Source organism: Manacus vitellinus, unplaced genomic scaffold (assembly GCF_001715985.3).
Source record: "Manacus vitellinus isolate BGI_N305 unplaced genomic scaffold, ASM171598v3 scaffold_41_pilon, whole genome shotgun sequence".
Taxonomy (NCBI): Eukaryota; Metazoa; Chordata; class Aves; order Passeriformes; family Pipridae; genus Manacus; species Manacus vitellinus.
The window spans coordinates 3,600,156-3,621,452 of record NW_021940545.1 but is presented as its reverse complement, the minus strand read 5'-3'; the positions used below and the strand labels follow the sequence as shown (position 1 = coordinate 3,621,452).

Here is a 21,297-nt window from a genome sequence, read left to right as displayed (position 1 = left end):
CATGCTGCTGTTGAAGCAGCTTTTATCTACGGCTTGATAAATTCAACCTCACTTATCTCCGCTACCGCGTCACGTCTCTCACCACAGCTTGAGTCATTTGCTGGTGGCACCTCAAATGATCCAATTTGGAGTTTACGGATCCTATAACGTCAGAGACCAACTGCTGAGATGCTGTGCTGGTCAGCAGGACTGGTTCTGTCAGACAGACAGTTCCCCCCCAAATGATGCCGAACTGTGGAAAACCTCTGGCCACATCTCACTTAGTTTTTCCTCAGTTAAATTTCAGAGGCGAAGAAGTTGTTTTAACTTTACTTGGAAGTGATGAGCCAAGCCAGGAATCCGAAGTGTCATAAATCTCATTCTCACTCCTGTCTGGAAGCTGGTAATTGGTGCAAGATAAACAAAGTAAACAAACTGTTCAGGTGAGTGCTCCTGCTGAAAATGCACCAGGAAGCGCTTTTTCCAGCTGAGCATGAAGGTTAAAAACACAACAAATGCAGGGCTAGAATTGAGAGTGAAGTCCAAGCCAAGAAGCTTGAGAGAGCACCACTCCATAAATCCCTGTTAGTACCTAAATGGGGCAGGGATTTGACTCTGAGGGACCTTAGGGGTCACCTGAACAGGCAAGACAAAATGTGCAGAGCCTCCCTTTGCCCCTCCACCGGGACAGCCGGAATCCTGAGGGCAGCCTGGAGCTGGAAAGTCTCGGAAGGAAACTCTTCGCTTCCAGCAAGATGAATAATACACCTGTTCCCTACTTGTGAGCAAACACTACGAGGGAATAATTAGAACCTATCTGACCTGAAACCCACATGCCCATTACTGTGGTATTTTTCCACCTACTCCAGGTGAAACAGAAGATGGGCTGGACCTGGAAGGGGAGGGGTGGAGTGGCAGCACAAGATGCTGATTTATAAAGCACTGGCAAACAGTGCTCTTTCTCCACAGGCTTTGGACAAGGAGCTCGTCCTGCCTGAAGGATGCCAAGGAGGGAGCAGGATTCCAGCTAACACCTGCTGGCCATCTGAGAGGGACCTACCACCTCCTGCACTCCAGCTGCTCCGAGCCACCTCACCTCCAGCTGGGCTTTGGCTTTTCATCCAGAGACTTTTTCACTCCATCAGGAAAGGAATAAACTCACCAAGATGGTAAAGGTGAGTACAGCTGCAAGGGATTGCCCCTCCTGCATTCGTGTTTCTTCTTAAGAAAAAGCATGAATTTAAGTTTTAATATGCCAGTGTATGCTATAAATACAAGCTAAGTGAAAAACTGAATTAATACCAGACACTGTTTGGAGTGATCAGTTTGGAGAGGGGAGAATTCCAGGACTGGTTGGTTTGATAATCCACAGGTTCATGAGCACTTGCAAGTGCCAAAATCTGAGATTTTATGAAAATGTGCAGGTTAAACATAGATCATGCATAGAAGTGATCAATAGATTCTACTAACTTCATTAATTTTCTGTATTATGCTCTTCCAACTGCTAAGTTCTCACAGTAGAGAGCTGTTTTCCTTCTCTCCTGGTCTCTCTCCTTTAGAGGGATTTGAAAAGCTGAACAGATTTTTGGGTGGGATAGTTAAAGAGAGGAGGAGGAGGAGGAGAAGGAGGAAGGTGAAGAAAAAACTCCCAATAGATAAAGCAGACTGTGAATCTTCAGCATGCTAGAAAGAAATGGAACCTCTTCTAACAGACATGTCCCTTCTCTGGGATATTCATCACCAAACTCAAGTGCTCTAAGAAAGGGATTTCAGCCTTTTAAATCCCCAAACTACTCCCCAGCTCTTTGCTTTTCCCTTCCTCGAGATACAATACCAAGACTTGAATATTCCAACAGTTAAAGGGCAGCTCAGGGTAAGATGCCAGTTTTGAGTTCAGAACAGTATTAAGTAATAAGATGCCCCAATTATTATTTTTTTTTCCTTGCTATTTCCATTACTTGAGCTCTCTGCTTTGACTCTCCTGACCCTCTGGTGCTTAATCCATAAGGAAGCCTCCGGAATGGGGTCACCCAATAGTCCTTCCAAGGCCTGGCATGTAGTTTACAAGATAATTAGGAACTGGAACGTTATGATTACAGGAGCTGGTAAATCGGTGGCACAGGAAGTTTGCCCTTCAGACCACAGTGTTAACTTAAATTATTAATTAAATTAGGAAACAGCACAGCCCCCAAGTTATCCCTGAGAGCAAAACATTATCTGAGGTTCAGCAGCATCCCAGGTCAGCAGCTTCCTGGCAAAAATAAGGGAATATTCTGCTAACTCCCTGTTAGTTCTGAGCTCTGTGTGAGAAGCAGCAGACTGGCTTCTCCCTGGCTCTCAGGTGGTGTTTGCCTCATCTCTCACTCGTGATTGAGTGTAAATATAAATATGTAAATGTTAACTTTAATTAAAAAATTAACTCTCCAAGTTATGTGTCTAAAAAGCCCCGGGAACAAGCAAGTTCTCAATGAATAAATTTTCCCTCCACTTTCCTGTTGCAAATCTTTTGCTTTTCCACTGATCTCTTCTTGGAGCTGATAAAGGACTGGATGGTTTTCACTGGCAGTGGTGGGAGCCTGGGCAGTGTTTCCACACTTGGTGTTGGGCCATAAACTGCTAAAAGTGTTGCACATCCCTAAAGGAATCTCTGTAATTTACATTTGGTGAAGTCCTGCCCAGGATCACTGTAACACACACTGGGTGGATCTCAGGATAGGACAGGAACTAACACTTTAGGCTGCCAGGAGAAAGGGACAGCAGTAATTTGTAGGTTTTCTACAAAAAGTGGATTTGTCAGAGTTTGACTTGGTTTTTGTGGTCTTCCACAGAAAAGGTCTGATGTTTACTCAGTTGAGATCTACGGGACAAAAGATCTACAAAAAACAGAGATTGAAGATGAAGATGAGAAGCACAAAGACTTAAAAGGCAACAAGAAACAAAAGAAGACAGAGGAACTTAAGAAAGAGCTGGACCTGGTGAGTGTTGCTGAGCTCCCATTACAACTGCCAATGAAATCCAGGGAACGAAAATCCTGACACAGGGAAGGATTTGCTTCCTCACACCCCTGGAGTGTGCCAGGAAAGTGTTGGGCGAGATTAATACCTAAAATGAAAGATTGGTTCTGGTTTAATTAAGCCACCGATGGTACAGAACATTATCTCCCCAAAAAAGGAGTTATTCCCCAGATGGAATAACTGTCATCAGTATTTCCTGACAACTGCCTCTTGCACAGGCAGCCAGGAAACACAGGGAAAGGCACAGAGATTTCCAGTACATCCAAAAGCATGTCTCAGCTTTAAGCCTGGGTTTTTTTCCCCAAACTAACTGCACTGTGCTCCAAGGACAGTGCACTAAGCTCAAGAAAGCTGTGTTTTCCTTCTGGCTTGCTCCAGACCTGCTGGCTGCTCTTGGAAATGTTGCTTCCTCTCCACACATTCCAGTTTCCCAATCTGAAACATGAGGGTAATTATACTGACCTCTTTTTGGAGCTGCTTTGAGAGCAGCTTGGAGGAGAGGCTTTTTACAGCCTGGATGGTATTTCAGAGGGAAAGGACCCCAAAATGGGCCACTGGTTCTGTGATTCTGTGACAAATTTACCCATCATGTGTCCACGATGTGCCCAGTACCAGCTAAACAGTTCCCAGGCCGTTTTATCTTTGCCACCAGGGGATGTAACATCACCCTCCTGTTTCTAAAGAGAAACCAAAGCACAGACAAGTGAATTGACTCATCCAAGTGCCCATGAATCACCCCGTGAAAACAACTGTGAGATCTCTCAAATTCTTGGCTTCTAAATCTCAGCTCAGCACAGGATATAATTAGGCCAACGATACCACAGAGGTGTCACTGCAGGCAAAGGAGAAGAGCTTTGAGATTTCCCTCTCCCACACCCTTTTTAACTGTGGTTAAAACCTGTTGCCTCTCTCTGTGAGACTTGCTGGTGGATAATTTCACATCCCCTGCCTTGGCAATCCAGGGCAGAGATTGCTGTCACACGTTTTCTGCCACTGCCTGTGGTGCCGAGCCTTGTGGCACACACAAAGAGGAGTTATTTATCCAAAAGAAGCACAGACACTTGTGGCAGGCAGGATTACCACGAACACACCATCCTGTTCTTGTGACAGATTTGCTGGAGGAGGGAGCTATTTACAAAAGTACTCTGCAAATCAAAAGAAAACATCATCTTCCAGTGGAAGATGCTTTGCTTACCAATGTGCAGATTGTCTATTGATGAAAGTGGGGTGTCATACAAGCAACTGGGTCCGTGGTCCCAGATCCCTGAGCGTTCTCCAGTTGTCAAAATTCAAATTTCAGCTGGCATTCTGCTCACTCCCATTTTCTCTCCCTTTTGGAATTCAGGATGATCACAAACTCAGCGTCTCGGACCTGGAGAAGAAGTATGGCACAAGCATCGACAAAGTAAGTCCAGGGGGCATCATTAAGGAACTGCCTGAGTCAGCTGCCTCTGGGCTCCCCAAAGCTTCCAGAAGCAGCAGGAAAACATTAATAGATGTGTGGGGGTGCCTACATCCATGCTCCCAGTAAAGCCTAAACCAGCAAGTCCATGCGCAGCTCTGACCTGGATTTAAAGTGGAGTTTCCCTCAAGTTTGAAAAAGGCTGATCTACTGTTTTGGAACCAAAATCCCTGCACAAAACGGGGCCTCAGGGTTTGCACCAGGATCTCAGCTTTTCTAAAGCTTTTTTATCTGATATTTTGATTTCACTGCAATTCATTTCTCACTGGCAGTGCCTGTAACAACTTATAGCAAAACTCTGCATGGGATGACTTGGTTTTGGAGGAAATATTACATTTGAGAAATTGTGCACCTGAGTCCCTTTGACACCTGACATTTGAGTATGAAAGCACTGCAATGTGGGCAAAGCACAGACAAGAATTTCAAGAAATCCCTGAGCTACAAACACCTTGTGGAAATACAGAAACAGCAGCAAAATAAGTGATGTGCGTTTTTCCCTGGCTTTCCAAACACTTAGTCCAGGTGTATTTGATTTATAACCACCAGATTTAAAACTCCCATTGGACATGGCCCCAGTGCTCCAGTAAAGAAATATCTGGGGGTTTTTATAGCAGATAACTCATAGCAGCCACTCTGAAATCAGGAAGTTTGGGAATCAAGGTTGCGGGTCACGGCAGCTGATTTGTGACACAAATAACACTCACAGAAACAACAGCCTGTGCCTTTTGTTCTGAGACAAAATAAGATGTGTTTTACTCTGTGGCTTCATGTTAAACATGTCATTTCCTTCTGCAGGGTCTCTCTAGTGCCAGAGCAGCAGAGGTTCTGGCTCGGGATGGTCCCAACGCCCTCACTCCTCCCAAAGCCACTCCTGAGATCGTGAAGTTCCTCAAGCAGATGGTGGGAGGGTTTTCCATCCTCCTGTGGATAGGAGCTGTCTTCTCCTGGATTTCTTTTGCCATCCAGCTTGTCCAGAAAGCTGAATCACCCTTTGACAATGTAAGTAGATGAATAACCACAAAGTGAGTATTTGACCCTGTGACAATCTAAGTAATTTAAATACTACACAGTTACTCAGTAACTACAAGGAGGCCTCTTACTCTTGAAGGACTCTCCCTCTACGACTGAACACTTCTGATAAAACCTCAAATACCTGTCATACCACTTCTGTCTAGAGAGTAACTATGCAAAGGTTTTATAACCACTGGGCATAATTGCAATACTTGAGTACTCACAAGAGCAATAATGAAGTCCACAAAGAACTCCAGAGTCTTTGATTAATTCCCTTATGAGTTACACTCTGCTAGAAGTATAATTTGTTTGGGCTTGTGTCAGGTACAGTTTAGAGAAAGCTTTTAGAGACATGGGAGCCTTGCTATTAAAAGCCCTTTTTATACTCAAAAAGCTTTACTAGATCACTTGCAGGGCAACACTTGAAAGCTCTTTTCTTAAACTGTCTTTTAAACTGACCAATACCACATTTTTAAAGTCTGCTGAAGCAACACAGAACTGTGATTTATTCCAGCAGAGGAACTGCTGAACGCTTGTCTCAAATTAACTGGATTATACCTTTTATTGATTAGCTCTACCTTGGAGTGGTCCTGGCCGTGGTTGTCATCCTCACTGGAATCTTTGCTTACTATCAAGAAGCCAAAAGCACCAACATCATGGCCAGCTTCAGCAAGATGATCCCCCAGGTGAGAGCCACTGAGATGAGAGTTCACCCCAACAACGCCCCTCGCAGCGGCAGGAGCACAACGAGCCCGACCCGACTGCACCCCTTGGCAGGAGGTGCAGAGGGTGATATTTTTGTCACACTTATGTCTTTCAGCAAGCTCTTGTCATCAGAGATGCAGAGAAGAAGGAGCTGCCAGCGGACCAGCTGGTGGTTGGAGACCTCGTGGAGATCAAGGGCGGGGACAGGATCCCAGCGGACATTCGCCTCATCTCCGCTCAGGGCTGCAAGGTCAGCTGGGCTGGGAAGGGCACAGGGAAAGGGGGGAAACAGGGTTTAGAGGCTTGGATTACACAGAAAGAATTTCTGTACGACCAAACAGGACTTGGAAGGGCACAGGGAAAGAGGGAAGACAGAGTTTAGAGGTTTTTATTACACAGAAAGAATTTCTGCACACCCAACAGGAACTGTTAGAGCTCTAATAGATATAATCTGGTTAAATCAGAGAGCAAAGCTATGCTGTGATGCTCATCTAGGACTAACATCTCCACTCCCTGAACATCAAAAGAAGCCATTAGGTCCATACCACATTCTAGCAATGCTCTTGGCCAGGACAGAGGCAGATACACCAATACATCGTTAAGAGCCCCCACAGACCTGGAAAGAAGGTTTTCAAACCACGTTTTCTTTCAGGCTTCTACTGAAAATCCCTCTGACAGACACACAGCATTGACTAAACCGAATTCCCACAGAAATAGTCTCTGTCAGTGACAGCAGAACTCAGAGAAAAGGCACTGAGAGGTTTTTGTGGCCCTGTCACTGATTATTAAACATGCTACCACCTTGCCTTCTGGGCCAGACATCACTGTGTGTTACTAACCTTAACATGGGCATGTCTCCATTTCATTAAAGGTGGACAATTCTTCACTCACAGGAGAATCAGAGCCACAGTCCCGCTCCTGTGACTTCACCCACGAGAACCCCTTGGAGACCAAGAACATCGCCTTCTACTCCACCACCTGTGTGGAAGGTGGGTACAGAGACAAGGGGGTCCTGCTAAATCATTGAAGCAATTCTGCTGCAAGGAACTCCAGGGGGGTTTAATTGCTCACAAGAAACTACTGTCCCAAGAAGAACAAAATAAAACCTAAAGCACTAGGATGGTCACAGCATCAACCAGCGGGGCTTTGTCTGAACAGTACCCTGGTCACGCGTGCAACAATCAATTAATTGTGGCTTCCCTGTGGGTTTTCCACCAATAATCCTTTGGAATGTCAAGCTGCAGGTGCCTCTAAGAACCTGTCTGTCCTGGAGCTGACCAGTTCTCCCTGTCTCTGCAGGCACTGCCACTGGCATTGTCATCAACACCGGGGACCGCACCATCATCGGCCGCATCGCCTCGCTCGCCTCGGGCGTGGGCAACGAGAAAACCCCCATCGCCATCGAGATCGAGCACTTCGTGTTCCTGGTGGCAGGAGTGGCCGTCTCCGTGGGGGTGCTCTTCTTCATCATATCTGTCTCCATGAGGTACCAGATTCTGGACTCCATCATCTTCCTCATCGGCATCATCGTGGCCAATGTGCCCGAGGGACTGCTGGCCACGGTGACGGTGAGTCCGGGCTCAGGGGCCACTCCAGTTCTTGTCTGAGTTGTCTTTGAAAGAAGGTGTTTTGTTTTTTTCCCCCATGAAACTGAAAGGATAAACACTTCATTTGGGAATTCCAGCATAACCGAGTCATTAATCCTAAAACCAACAATCCAGTCTGAAATGAGGTTCTTCAAGGACCGTTCTGCCTCAATCACTGACCAGCAGAGTGACAGGACTCATTTCCCCACAGCCTGTTCCCATTTGGAAAGAGACCCTAAAGGATGCATGAAAACTCCACTTACTAACACATCTGTGGCATCACTGAAATGCCTGGCTGAGGGGCAGCACTGCTGAGCACTGGTGGCTCTAAAGCACCAGCAGTAGTGCAACAATGAACAGAATCATTTCAGGATTCATTAAATTGGTGACCAGGAGCTCCCCCCATTGTAGGTTCTTCCAGCTAAAACAGCCTCTTAACTGCTAAGACATTCTTATTTCTATCAGCAGGCAAGCAGGTTCCTCTCAGCATTGAATGCACTTGTGCTGATTACAGCCAAACCTCAGGGTTTTAAAAAAGAGAGAAAAAAACCTGCACTGTAGTCAATCAAAAGCAAAAAAATTCAAATGTTCTCTTCCAAAAACGAAACCCACGACAAATCCCAGGAGTATGTAACCTCACTACACCCCTCTAATCACCCCTCACTAACAGCTGGACTTCTCTGCTCCTGCCAGGTGAGTCTGTCCCTGACAGCCAAGCGCATGGCCAAGAAGAACTGTTTGGTGAAGAACTTGGAAGCTGTGGAAACTCTGGGCTCTACCTCCATCATCTGCTCTGACAAGACAGGGACCCTCACCCAGAACAGGATGACTGTGGCTCACCTCTGGTTTGACAATCAGATCTACTCAGCAGACACCAGTGAAGACCAAACAAGTAAATGTGGCAATGGGGGATGTGGGAAGGGGCAACTCCTTGGATCAGAGCTGGGATGTTCACACCTACTGGCTGCCAAACTGGTGCCAATGGGAATGTTTTTTGTAGTTAAACCAGACATGTCCTTCTACACAGATGTGCAAAGTCCCTTCTTAGACGCGTAGAGAAGTGAAAATAAGAATTAATATTTGAACTCCATTCACAGTAAGTCTGGAGGAGGTTCTACTCCAGAGCCTTTTGCCAACAGTACATTTAGGAGGGAAATGAACAGAGAAACATCACCTAAACACTTTCACCAGCACTGTTAACTGATAGATGGAAAAGTTTGGGCCAAAATATTTTTCTCTAAAAGAACCTGTTGAAAGAGCAACTTTTTTTCCGCAAATACACCAATTCTGCTGTTTCACACTTAAGCTTCTGCCTCTATCCCATAACGTGCCATAGGATGCAATGATCCCACAGGGGGCTAAAGGATGCCATGTGTGTTTTGCTTCTCTCAGCCCAGCCCTTTGATCAAACCTCTCCGTCGTGGACAGCGTTATCCAAAATCGTGACTCTCTGCAACCGGGCGGAATTCCGGCCAGGCCAGGAGAACCTCCCCATAATGAAGGTATTGCCCACTTCACACCAGCTTATTTCCCTTCCTCTGAGGGGACAATCTGTTCTGCTCAGCTTTAGGAATCTCTGAGTTCCCACTGACAGTGGTATTACTGCTGTACACTCGCAAAACACTTAACACAAGGGAAAAACCCCACGCAGCCAAGAGTAGGGAATTAGAGAATCACAGAGGATCCTGAACTGGAAGGGATTCACAATTCCAGCTCCTGGCCCTGCACAGGATATCCCCAAGAATCCATGTCTGGGAGTATTGTCCAAACACAGCTGTGCCTGTGAGGGAAAAGGCAATACAAGCAGCAAGAATCTCTACACTAATAATTACTGTGCTATTAACTTAATATAGCAAAGGTAAACATGCCTTAATGAGTGTCTTTACACTTGACTGCTTGAAGGCAGTAAATTCCAGTGACCACACGACCAGAACATATGCCTGATTTCTGCTGTTTACTCACCAATGCCTTCCTCAAGGTAATTTGGATTTATGCCTCAGTTAGGTCACCTAGAACTGTGTCACAAAGCCACCACACGAACCTGAGGGTGCTCACAAATCTGCCTTCCAGAATCAAACATTGATTTTCTCTTGGCTGCAGCTCAGCTCTAACTCCAAGGCCAGACATTCCAAATTTTTACTGTTACAATTTTCCAGGACGGCTTGAAGATTCATTGTAGATTCATTGCTGCTAAAGCAGAAAACATATTATTGAATCACAGGAGTGCAAAAGTACTACAAAAGCTATAAACTGTTCCTTCTTTTGTGCATACAGAGAGTTGTGGTGGGAGATGCCTCTGAAACAGCTCTGCTTAAGTTTTCTGAAGTAATTTTGGGTGATGTCATGGATATCAGAGCACGGAACAAGAAAGTGGCTGAAATTCCTTTCAACTCTACCAACAAATTCCAGGTGTGTTTCATTTTTGGAATTCATTTTATGCCAGATTTATCCCAGCTTAAATAATTTCTATCACTGGGTCTAATACAACTATTTGTGACCTGGAAGTCTTAATGCAGTAAATAGCAAGTTATAATAGCTAGCATAATACATTTGATGGAATGTATGATATTCTTGTAGAAGAGAACATTACTTCCATGGAAAACTAGGAGCAAAAAAGGACCATTTCTGTTCTTCCAACCCATTTCCCATTTGTGGCACACAGCTCTCCATCCATGAGACCGATGACCCCAGTGACAAACGTTTCCTGCTGGTGATGAAAGGGGCCCCAGAGAGGATTTTGGAGAGGTGCAGCACCATCATGATCAACGGCAAGGAGGAACCACTGGACAGCGAGAAGGCAGAAGCTTTCCAGACAGCCTACATGGAGCTGGGGGGCATGGGAGAGAGAGTGCTGGGTGAGTCCAGCTGGAGGGGCTGCCTGAGACCTGCAGGAAAATGGGATTTAAAGTCTTGGCACATCCAGCATGTCTGGAAAAGTGGTTGAGTGCACTGGAGTTCTACGGGCAGGAGCAAACCCCGGTGGCACACAGCAAAACTCTCCTCCTTCTCCCGCTGTGCATCGCACCAACCCCAGTTTCTTTTCAGGTTTCTGCCACTTGTACCTGCCTGAAAACGAGTTTCCAGACACCTACCAGTTCGACACCGATTCCATGAACTTCCCAACCTCCAACCTGTGCTTTGTTGGGCTCCTATCCATGATTGACCCACCCCGTTCCACGGTGCCAGACGCCGTCTCCAAATGCCGCAGTGCCGGGATCAAGGTAGGGGTTTTACAGGGAAAACCACGGTGATCCTACAGAAATACTCAGGACAATAGAGCTTTTAAGAACTTCCACCACGTTGTCATGAAGTATCTTTCAAGCAGCAGCCCCCAAAAATCTAAACATTCGTCAATAACACCCTAGAACTGTAACTTAAAGAAACCACCAGAGGCAAAACAGTTTAGTTTAAGTGGGAATTTGGCTACAGGAACAGCACAGAACCCCAAAACTGGGAATCCAAATTTGCCAAAGCTCAGATAGGGCCTCGTCAGACCTATTGCTAGAATACAGAAGCCATGCCAGCTACAATTACTTGTAAACAGAGTAAAGTGACAGAAGCAACTCTTGAGAAGGCGTCAGGACACCAGGGCTACACTTGCCAAGAACTTTAACCCACAGGAATCACAAATCTCAAAACTGTTCAAGTTGAATGTGAAACAATGATTCCCCTCATTTCACTCCTAGGGGATCCACAGGTAAACTTTCAGCTCTAAGCAGAGGTGAGATCTGTCTAAGTAAAGGAAAATCATCTCTGGAATTGCAGATCTCAGATGAGATGAATCCCAAGCCTGATGAAATTTTCTATAGCCTGAAGACAGATCTGGCAGCTTTTCTTCAAGAAAAAAAAGAAAAGGCTGTGTCTTATCTGTCAGGACACCTCAGTCACAAGGATCCATTTTAAGATGCAATATTCTAAGGAGCTCTCACCATTGAACATACCCAATATAGATCCTTATATAAAGGCTTCTTAATTCTGCATTATTCTCACCTTGCTGCCTGTGACAAGTTCTTCCTTTACAGCCCTGATAAAACAGCCTCAATGAGGAGAGTCAGAGTCCTGCTGTCCACGTGGAGCTCAGTAATTACTGCTCATAGCCTCCCTTTGTTATTCACACAGCACAGCTTTCCCACCCTAAACTGCTTCCCGGGCTTGCAACAATAGATATTCCACCTTATCTCACTCCAGCCAGGGCATGCCCGTTTGTCACTCACCCCAGTGCCTGTCCCTTGCCCAGGTTATCATGGTCACTGGCGACCATCCCATCACGGCCAAGGCCATTGCCAAGAGCGTGGGCATCATTTCAGCCACCAGTGAGACCGTGGAGGACATTGCCAAGCGCCTCAACATTCCCGTGGAGCAAGTCAACAGGAGGTAAGGGCAAACAGAGCACAGGGAATACCTGTGGGCTCGTTTTCCTGCTCCCTCCACGGAGCTTTTACAGCCCAGTTCTACACCCACCTGCCTTCTGCTCTTCTGTTCCATGGCACGTTCCCAGTTGTGTCCATCCCATGTGCCATCCCTACCCAAACAACTCGCTGGCTCTCATCTTTTTTCTCAAAGAAAACCCAGCAAATTATCCTCTACAGATCACGTTTGATTCACTGTCACAGCCCTTTTGACAAAACACACACAGGCACGAGAATCGAGAATCACGCTACCTAAAGACCATCAGTCCAAATTCCTCTTTCACCCACCAAATGTGAAAAAAAAAATAGCATGACAAGGGAAGGATAAAAGCTCTTTACAGAAGGGATGTCTTCCCCTTCTGCTGTCCCTCCCTCCCACTGAGAGGCCTCTTTAAAATGCATTTTCTGCTGCTCGGGAGGAAGCTTCAATGACTCCCCTCTGTATCCAGGTAACTGTAATTCACTCCGCATTTCTGCGGGCGCCTTTCATTCAACACCTGCTGATTAACAACAAACTGCTTCCGAAATTACCTCCATTTGCCGCTTCCCCACTATCCAGCTGCATTTACGTGCTTTCCACGAGTGTGCACTATTTTTATCTGAGCCTTTTAATTGGAAAATTCACCCAGCTCTCCCCCGGCTCTCGCAGGGAAGCTACAGCAGCCGTGGTTAATGGGATGGAGCTGAAGGACATGAACTCGGAGCAGCTGGATGAGATCCTGTGTAACCACTCCGAGATAGTCTTTGCTCGGACATCGCCCCAGCAGAAGCTGATTATAGTCGAGGGCTGCCAGAGGCAGGTGAGTAAGAGGAGAGGAAGGTTCCATGCCCTTCAGGAGCTTTCCCCGGGTATCAGAGGGTGGAAGGCAATTCCCAGTGCTCCCTGAGCTCTGTTTATACTCTTTGCACTGAGCAGGAACATTATCTAACAGATTGCCACCAACACTGCCTGGACAGAATCCAAGCCACTCAGATCCCTGCTACACACTCTGAACTCCCGCTGACAAAATGAGCTTTCCCTGGGCTTCGCTGGCTTGGAGCTGTAGCCAGGGTCTGGATTTTGGATCCTAACTCTAAGAAGCAGCTGTGCTGCACATAAAGCCTCCTGGGCAGAGACTGCACTGCTTGGGAAGCTGCCTTCCCTCGGGAATCCTTCCAGCCCAGATCAAAGCAACACCCTGCCCCATCCTCTCATCTTATCTCTCGTGGCCATTTAGACCCGTGTGCTGCTGCCCACAGGAATGTTCAGGAGTGAGGTGGGTTAGGGGTGGGCTTGGCAGTGCTGGGTTAACAGGTTGGACTCGTGGAACTTAAAGCTCTAAAGGATTTATGATTCTAAAGGTATGAACCCCACAAATTGTCACGGAGTGATTTATTCACGACCAAGCCTTATGTCTGGTGCTTTCAAAGGCTGTAAATCAACCCACAGAAAGCAGGATTTAAAGACAGTTTGTCCCATCCACAATATTATGTAAAGGAGTGTGGAGTGCAGCCAGCACAGGAGGCAGAGAAATGACACCTACAGAGCTCTGTAAAAGATGCAAATTGCCACCAAAAGATCCCCCCTTCAGAAATGACATCTTCCAGGTAGATGCTGTGAATCAAAGCTGATTCACAGTGCTGTGCCTGGGCTTTGTAGAGAAGACATGGCACAAGACATTGTTTTAGTTCTGTAGTTATGCCAGCACTAAGCTTTCCAATCAGCATTATCAGCTCGTTGGGTTTAAGCCTGGGCTGCTTTCAGGAGAGTGGGGGGGAAAAAAAAGATAAAAAAGAGATGAAATGGGAAGATCTTATTTTTTGAATGGTCTCTGTTTGGCACGTGGTGGGTAAATGTGCTCTGCACTGCTCAGACACCCACACTCCTGGGAGATTTGGCTCTTTAGAGGATGGAAATGAACACCCTCCCCCCTCAAAACTCAGTCTCCACGCTATGTTTAGTGCTTAGAGCTTATAAGCCCTTCTGTACATGGCATTATTTATAGGTAGTGACACTGAGCTAAATCCCCCCAGGGACAGGACACTCAGCATTTCTATTAATCACTTTGTCAGGCTTTTTCCCACTTGGAACACCCTGTATTGCATCAAACCACAAACTCCTGCATCAGCTAGACCAGGACCTTTAGCTGCAGGATAGTTCCATGGGAAGATAACAAAGAAGTTGAGCTGGATAAGCAGAGTTTTCCATCTTTTGGATTACTGGAGCAATTCTAGCCTAGGCTGGTGATGGCCAGAAGGTGTTGGGATAGGATGGGAATGGGTTACATAATTTACAATTAGGATGAAACCTGGCTGATTCTGTAGGCACCTCACAAAATAACCCCAAAAACCAGGACAGAGCATGTTGTGTCAACCAAACCTCCCACAGATGACAGAGGTGAACCTGGGTCTGCTCAGACAGGGATAGACCATATATATATATATAAAGGTGGATATCTAAATCTTTCAGCTTATACTCCACAGAAAGAAGCTATCAGATTAATTGCATTTGAAGTGCATCTAAATGAGGTGTCTACTCTGTAGGATGCAGGAAATCACATCCCTGAATCTTCCATATTTCTACTAGAGGAGGAACCTAAATGACCAACTCAGACAGACATTATCACACCTAAGTCCAAGGTTGCTGTCCAAACCCTACCCACCATGCCTCTGATCCCTGGCTGTTTTCTGGGGGTACAAAGAGGATTCAGAACTTCCCATCAGCATCTTTTTTCTAGAGGTGTAAAGAGTGTGCTGAGAGCAGCCTGTCCTTAGGGGCAAACAACCCCCCTCTCCTCCCCAACCACATCTGGATCCTTTTGTGTGTTCCAGGGAGCAGTTGTTGCCGTGACTGGAGATGGAGTCAACGACTCCCCCGCCCTTAAAAAAGCAGATATTGGAATTGCCATGGGCATTGCTGGCTCTGATGCAGCTAAAAATGCAGCTGATATGGTTCTGCTGGATGATAACTTTGCTTCTATCGTCACAGGAGTGGAGGAAGGTAAAAATAATGTTGCTGCCCACTTTCTGAGCTGAGAGCTGCTGTCACACAGCACTGGCCAGCCCTTCTGATCCTTCCCCCCTGCACTCCCCTCCTCTTTTTTTTCCTTTCTGGATTTGGAGATGTGATTTTGATATTTGGGGAAATTGGGAATTAATTCCACTCATACACATGAAAGTCATCCTCTCTCTCACACAGCATTGATTTGCTACTGCTGTTTGATCAAGCTCCAAAGGCACTTCCCAGCTTGAATTCCCACTAGAATTCAAATTGTTTTCTCTACATTTTCAGTCTGTTATTTGCTCCACTCTCACCATAAAGATTCTGGGGTTTCCATTAAAACCACAGCATGGTGTGGAATGGGACTTTCCCCTCAAACTTTCTCATTGAAAGAGGGTTTTTATTACACTTGAATCTTCAGGAAGGTAGGTTAGCAGTTAAAAAAAAAAACCACAACAAAAATAACCTGTAAAATGCATGAGGGAACATATGAGGAAAGTCAACATAAGCAGTAAATGTTTTCACTTCGTTTAGCTAAAAATGGAACTTTTTTCCTGGAAAACACTTAAGAATTCACTTTTACACAAGAGTTTCCTCCTCCCCCAGGCCGCCTGATCTTTGACAACCTGAAGAAAACCATTGCCTACACCCTGACCAAGAACATTGCTGAGCTCTGCCCCTTTCTCATCTACATCATTGCCAGCATCCCGATGCCCATTGGCACCATCACCATCCTGTTCATTGACCTGGGCACAGACATTGTAAGTCATGTTTGAAGTCATGTTTGAAGTAATTTTCTGCTGGAATATCAAGCTAAAGGGGCTGGGTGCAAAGGGAATGCAGAACAAAGGAAGGTTTCCCTGCCTTGCCCTGCAGCCCAGTAACAAGGCAGTGAAAGAGGAAGGTAAAAGCAGCCAGGGGTAGAGAAACAACAGTAGAAAACAACAGCTACCTGCAGAGGGGGAGAGGAAGCAAAACCTGTGCTGACAAGAACAATCAGAAGTGAGCAAATACCAGTGTTTCAATCAAGAGATCCCAGAAATCACTGCAGTTACTGCAGGGGATGAACATCAGATATTTCACCAGAGCCAAGGCATCTGAAAGGCCTTTTAATGTTTTTTTCATATCCTCCAGCTCTTTCTGTTGTCATGGGATCACCAGACCTAGGAAACAGTCTCAGACTCCCCTCAAACCCTTGAAACATGTCTAGGGAACACCCCAGGGATCCTTCTGTCCCCTTTGGATCCTGACAAGGCAGCACATGTGAACAGAACCACCTGAGAGCTGAAACTTTGCTGACAAACACCCAAGAAACGGGCCAGTGCTGCCCCCAGGGCTCTGATGGGTTGTTTCTGCTGCAGATCCCCTCGGTGGCACTGGCCTACGAGAAAGCTGAGAGCGACATCATGAACAGGAGACCTCGGAACAAGAGGAAAGACCGGCTGGTGAACGAGCAGCTGGCTGTGTACTCCTACCTGCAGATAGGTAGGTTGGCCTCCCAGACACTGCCTGGCATCAGCAAAGCAACACAGAGTCAAGCTGGTCCATTTTTTAAAAAACAGAGAGCTGAAACTCGACCCCCTCCTCTGCAAATTTACCAGCTCCCTTCTATTATTCAACACCACAGCAGGGTTTTTATCTACAGGGAGCAAGAAACTCGGAGCACCAAGAGCTCTAAAACCACCTGTAGGCTCATGGCATGTTCCCCAGTGCCCCTTAATCTGATTCTTCCTCATTGCAGCCCTTTGATTTTGCAGGTATCATGCAGTCAGTGGGAGCCTTTGTGACCTATTTCACAGTCTATGCTGAGCAAGGTTTCCTCCCTTCCACCCTGCTGGGCGTGAGGGTCAACTGGGAAAGCAATGCCATCAATGACTTTGAGGATTCCTACGGACAGCAGTGGGTAAGGAAGCACTGAAAATTCCTTGCACTGCCTCTCCTTAAAAATTCTGTACTCTCCTCAAAAATTCTATACTCTCCTCTGAAATAAAGAAAGGAAAATGAGATTAAATGCAATTATAATTAGTTGCCATGCAGTGTTCCTTCAGGATACACTCTGCAGAGCTTCCTGGCACCCAGCTTTCATTCAGCCTCCATTCTTTCATTCATTCTTCTGCAGTTTGCCCACTTTCTCATTCAGAGCCTCTGGAGATGCACCTTCTTCCCTGGACTGTGTGTTTAAGCCCACCCAATCAATCACAAGCATCATCTCTCAGCCCTGCTCCTGAACAGCACCCTGCAAACAGTACTTTGCAGTCTCTGCCTCCCCCTTTCCCTCCTCACTCCCCCTCACTCATCCTGCAGAAATCACAAGGCAGAAGGCACTAATAAATGAACACAAACACCTCCTCACCCCCAGCTCGTGCTGCAGCCTCGTGACTCAGGCACAGCACCTGCTGGACTAAAACTGGCCCAAATCTGATCCCTGTGGATCTAAATCTGGAATAACTCTGCACTTACACCTTGGGAAATAAACCCTCCTCTCGAGTTTTGCAGCCTCCTGCACGAGATGTGAGTGTCTGATAGAACACTCCCTGATTTTTCCTTCTCTTTGCAGACTAAATACCAGAGGACCTATCTGCAGTGGACGGGCTACACAGCCTTCTTTGTGAGCATCACCATTCAGCAAGTTGCTGACCTGATCATCAGGAAAACACGGAGAAATTCCATTTTCCGGCAGGGCCTTTTCAGGTGAGTTCTGCAGATCTGACACGTGGGATCCCAGGATGGGTTGGGTTGGAAGGGACCTTAAAGGTCATCCAGTTCCACCTCTTTTCCACCTTCCACCAGACCAGGCTGCTCCAACATCCAGCCTGGCCTTGGACACTTCCAGGGGTGGGGCAGCCACAGCTTTCCCGGGCAACCTGTGCCAGGGCCTCCCCACCCTCTCAGTAAGGAATTCTTTCCTAATATCTAATCTAAACCCATGTTTCAAGTTATCCTCCAGCTCATTTCAGAAGCAGGTCAGCTCAGTGATTTGACCCACTCACGTTCAGCCTTTGCACAAAGACCAAGTCTGGCCTCAAGCAACCACAAATCTCAGACAAACATTTTACTCCACCTCCCCTTCCCCCCTTTTCTGCTTCAGGAGAGGGGTTTTCTTTTAAAGCAAGGCATTGTATTCATTATCCTGAAAATGCATCAGCTTTAAACCAACTCTCCATTCATTAAAATGCTCACTATAAACAAAAAAAGGGGCGAGTTTCCTTTCCAGATTATTTTCTCAACTTCTTTATGTAGTTATCAACAGATAGCACATTTGGAGCTCTCTGAGATAACTCCAGGAGGGGAAATACCAGCTGGCCACCCTCTGCACCCTTCAATCCCACGGGAGCCAGGGAATTCAAAATATCTACTGGGACAGAGGGCACAGAGCAAAGCAGGCATTCACCCCGGGCATTCCCGATAGTAGGGTGATTTGTTCTCCATCCTTTATCTGCAGGGCCAGAGCCCACACCTGTGTGCACTTCCTGCTTCCATTAGCACCTGAGTCAGGCTGGGCACACTCCCAGTGCCCAGTGTGTGCATCCCAAAGCTTGCTGCCAGCTGGGAATGCTGCCAGGGAGAGCAGAGCCCACCCTGTGCCCCCAGTGCCCGCCTGGGGCAGCTCATTCCAGCTGTGCCCCCACGGATAAGGAGCTGTAACTCCTCTTTGCTCTTCCCTGCAGGAACAAAGTCATCTGGGTGGGCATATTTTCCCAGATAGGAATTGCTTTGATCCTCACCTACGGCCTTGGACATGTTACAGCCCTGAATTTCACACCTCTCAGGTGAGTTTTGGTGCTGCTGAACTTCCCTTGCCCTCCACAGACAAACACTCCACGGGAGCAGGGTGCCCATGCAGGGGTAAATACTGAAGAATATTCATTATGAAGAGCAGAACGGGCTATTTCTTAACCAAAAAGGACATTATTATCATGATTTCCACACTATTCCACAGATTTACTACTGAGCATCCAGAAACTTGCCTGTGTAAAGCAAACATTTTAATGCTTTTTTTTCCAGCATCTCCAATGTTTTGGTGAGAATAGCCAGCATTTAACTTTTATTCTAAATAGATCCCTGTCAGAATAGCCAGCACTTAACTTTTATTCTAAAGAGATCCCTGTCAGAATAGCCAGCACTTAACTTTTATTCTAAATAGATCCCTGTCAGAATAGCCAGCACTTAACTTTTATTCTAAATAGATCACTGTCAGAATAGCCAGCATTTAACTTTTATTCTAAACAGATCCCTGTCAGAATAGCCAGCATTTAACTTTTATTCTAAATAGATCCCTGTCAGAATAGCCAGCACTTAACTTTTATTCTAAATAGATCACTGTCAGAATAGCCAGCATTTAACTTTTATTCTAAACAGATCCCTGTCAGAATAGCCAGCATTTAACTTTTATTCTAAAGAGAACACTCTCAGATATGCTCCATTTCTCTGCCATTTTCAGAGGCTGTAATGCCACCACCAGGCAATTTTTCCTTTTGAATAGGATCTGGAATAGATTCATTCCGAGGCTTTATAGGCACATTTGAGTGCTTAGTTAAGACAAAGGAAAGAGGCCCAAAAGTCCAGATTCTCTTTTAGTGACACCAAACAGCACAGAGGCCCCGGAATGGCAGCTGGGTGGTTGGTAATGCCTCTGACTGAGACCCTCTTCCCACCCTGCCAGGTTCCAGTACTGGTTTGTGGCTGTGCCCTTTGCCATCTTGATCTGGGTCTATGATGAAATCCGTAAGCTGCTCATCAGGAGGTACCCAGGAAGTAAGTACAGGATTCTTCCAGTTTAATATTTTGATTTAACGTGTCTTTTCCTACCCTTTCACTCACACCCCCCCCCCCAGCCACTGCTCACAGGTGGCTGCTTAAAAATGAACCATTTGTTGCCAGTCATCACTTTGCCTTTCTGAGGGAAAAAATAACTGATTTTTTTTTTCTCCTCCTGCAGGTTGGTGGGACAAGAACATGTATTATTGAAACAGCCCTTACCAAAGGTTTTCTTCCTCCTCCTGGAGAGATTCTTCCCCACCTGACTCAGCCTCTGCTGCTTTCAAGTCCTGTCTGTGCAATATTAAGCATGGATTTGCCCCACGGTGGGGTGAAATAATTTCATGAGTTTAATGAAGAAATAAGGACTTTAGAGGTTGATGAATTAGCTCCCACTGTACTGTAAAGCCAAGACTTGTCTAGAAATTGAAATACTACCTATTTTTGTAACGACTGCAATCTCCCCTCGTTCAAAGACGAAGTTGGAGAGCACTCTGAGAGGAAAACACACATAAAGGACAAAAAAAAAACAAACCAAAAGACAGAAATTCCATGCAATCTAAGGCATTAATTTGCACTGAAGGTGTTGTTTGCTGATTTTGTTCTGGTGGAAGTGAATTCCAAGCCAGTGCATACACAGATCTGTATTCCCTTACCAAGGGTAAAAGTGCTGTATAGGAACAATTTGATAATAAAACTTTTTCCAGAAAACTGTTCTCCACCTTATTTTCTTACAAAGACTGGGAAAAACTGAGTGGAACAGGGAAGGACCTGACCTCTCTGCCAGGTCACAGGGGAAAGAGGTGCCCCCCTTTACAGCCCAAAATACTTGAAATACTTCTTTTGACAAATTGGTTTCGAAAGTCAAGGCACAAAGCAGAAGATTTGAACACTTTGAGAGCCAAGATTCAATACTTCCTTTCCAAAGGTGACAATCTCCAAGGCAAAATAACCCTTGGGATGGGTTAGTTAGGAACAGTTAAAGCTCTCTTAGAAACCAGCTCTTGAATAGGGTCATTTCAGCAGGAACCAGGAGGTCCCACATCTTGTTCAGAGCAGGGCTCTACCAATTTTAAAGCAAATGATAAATGATATGTATTAAATTTCACGTTTCAATACAAGCCTAGACAAGCTTTAGGGAAGGAACAAAGGCAGAAAGAGGAGTTGCATCAAACAGCCAGAGGGACTGCCAGGGAGGGAGAGACCAAGGGAAGAGCTGCAGGAGGGGAAGGAGAGGAGTGTTTTCCAACCTAAAGCTGCCTGTCCAAAAGTCCACACCCTTCTGTTAGGAGCTGCTTTGCATTTTGTGACCTTCCTTCCTTAAAACTCCTCACCTTAATAGCTGGCTGGGCACTGCACAGGGTATCAATTACACTGGGTATCAACAGAGGGA

At 46.0% G+C, this 21,297-nt stretch overlaps 1 protein-coding gene across 1 annotated transcript; it reads left to right on the top strand.

Annotated features, from left to right (window-relative positions):
* Positions 1–1,003: 1,003 nt before the first annotated feature.
* ATP12A (ATPase H+/K+ transporting non-gastric alpha2 subunit) lies at positions 1,004–20,603 on the top strand. Its single transcript, XM_008924978.2, has 23 exons — positions 1,004–1,154; positions 2,808–2,954; positions 4,339–4,398; positions 5,251–5,454; positions 6,039–6,152; positions 6,287–6,421; positions 7,043–7,160; positions 7,471–7,739; positions 8,451–8,649; positions 9,150–9,259; positions 10,032–10,166; positions 10,420–10,612; positions 10,803–10,978; positions 11,995–12,131; positions 12,816–12,966; positions 14,978–15,146; positions 15,753–15,907; positions 16,508–16,631; positions 16,904–17,049; positions 17,704–17,837; positions 18,815–18,916; positions 19,810–19,901; positions 20,086–20,603. The coding sequence occupies exons 1-23, from the start codon at positions 1,146–1,148 to the stop codon at positions 20,112–20,114; spliced, it is 3,108 nt and encodes a 1,035-aa protein (XP_008923226.2). The 5' UTR covers positions 1,004–1,145; the 3' UTR covers positions 20,115–20,603.
* The last annotated feature ends 694 nt before the right edge of the window (positions 20,604–21,297 follow it).

What these genes read in the sequence shown, in the direction of transcription:
- ATP12A (XM_008924978.2), top strand. An exon ending in CTCCACCACCTGTGTGGAAG is followed by an intron (nt 7,161 to 7,470) that starts GTGGGTACAGAG and finishes CTGTCTCTGCAG; the next exon opens with GCACTGCCACTGGCATTGTC. An exon ending in AGAACCTCCCCATAATGAAG is followed by an intron (nt 9,260 to 10,031) that starts GTATTGCCCACT and finishes TTGTGCATACAG; the next exon opens with AGAGTTGTGGTGGGAGATGC.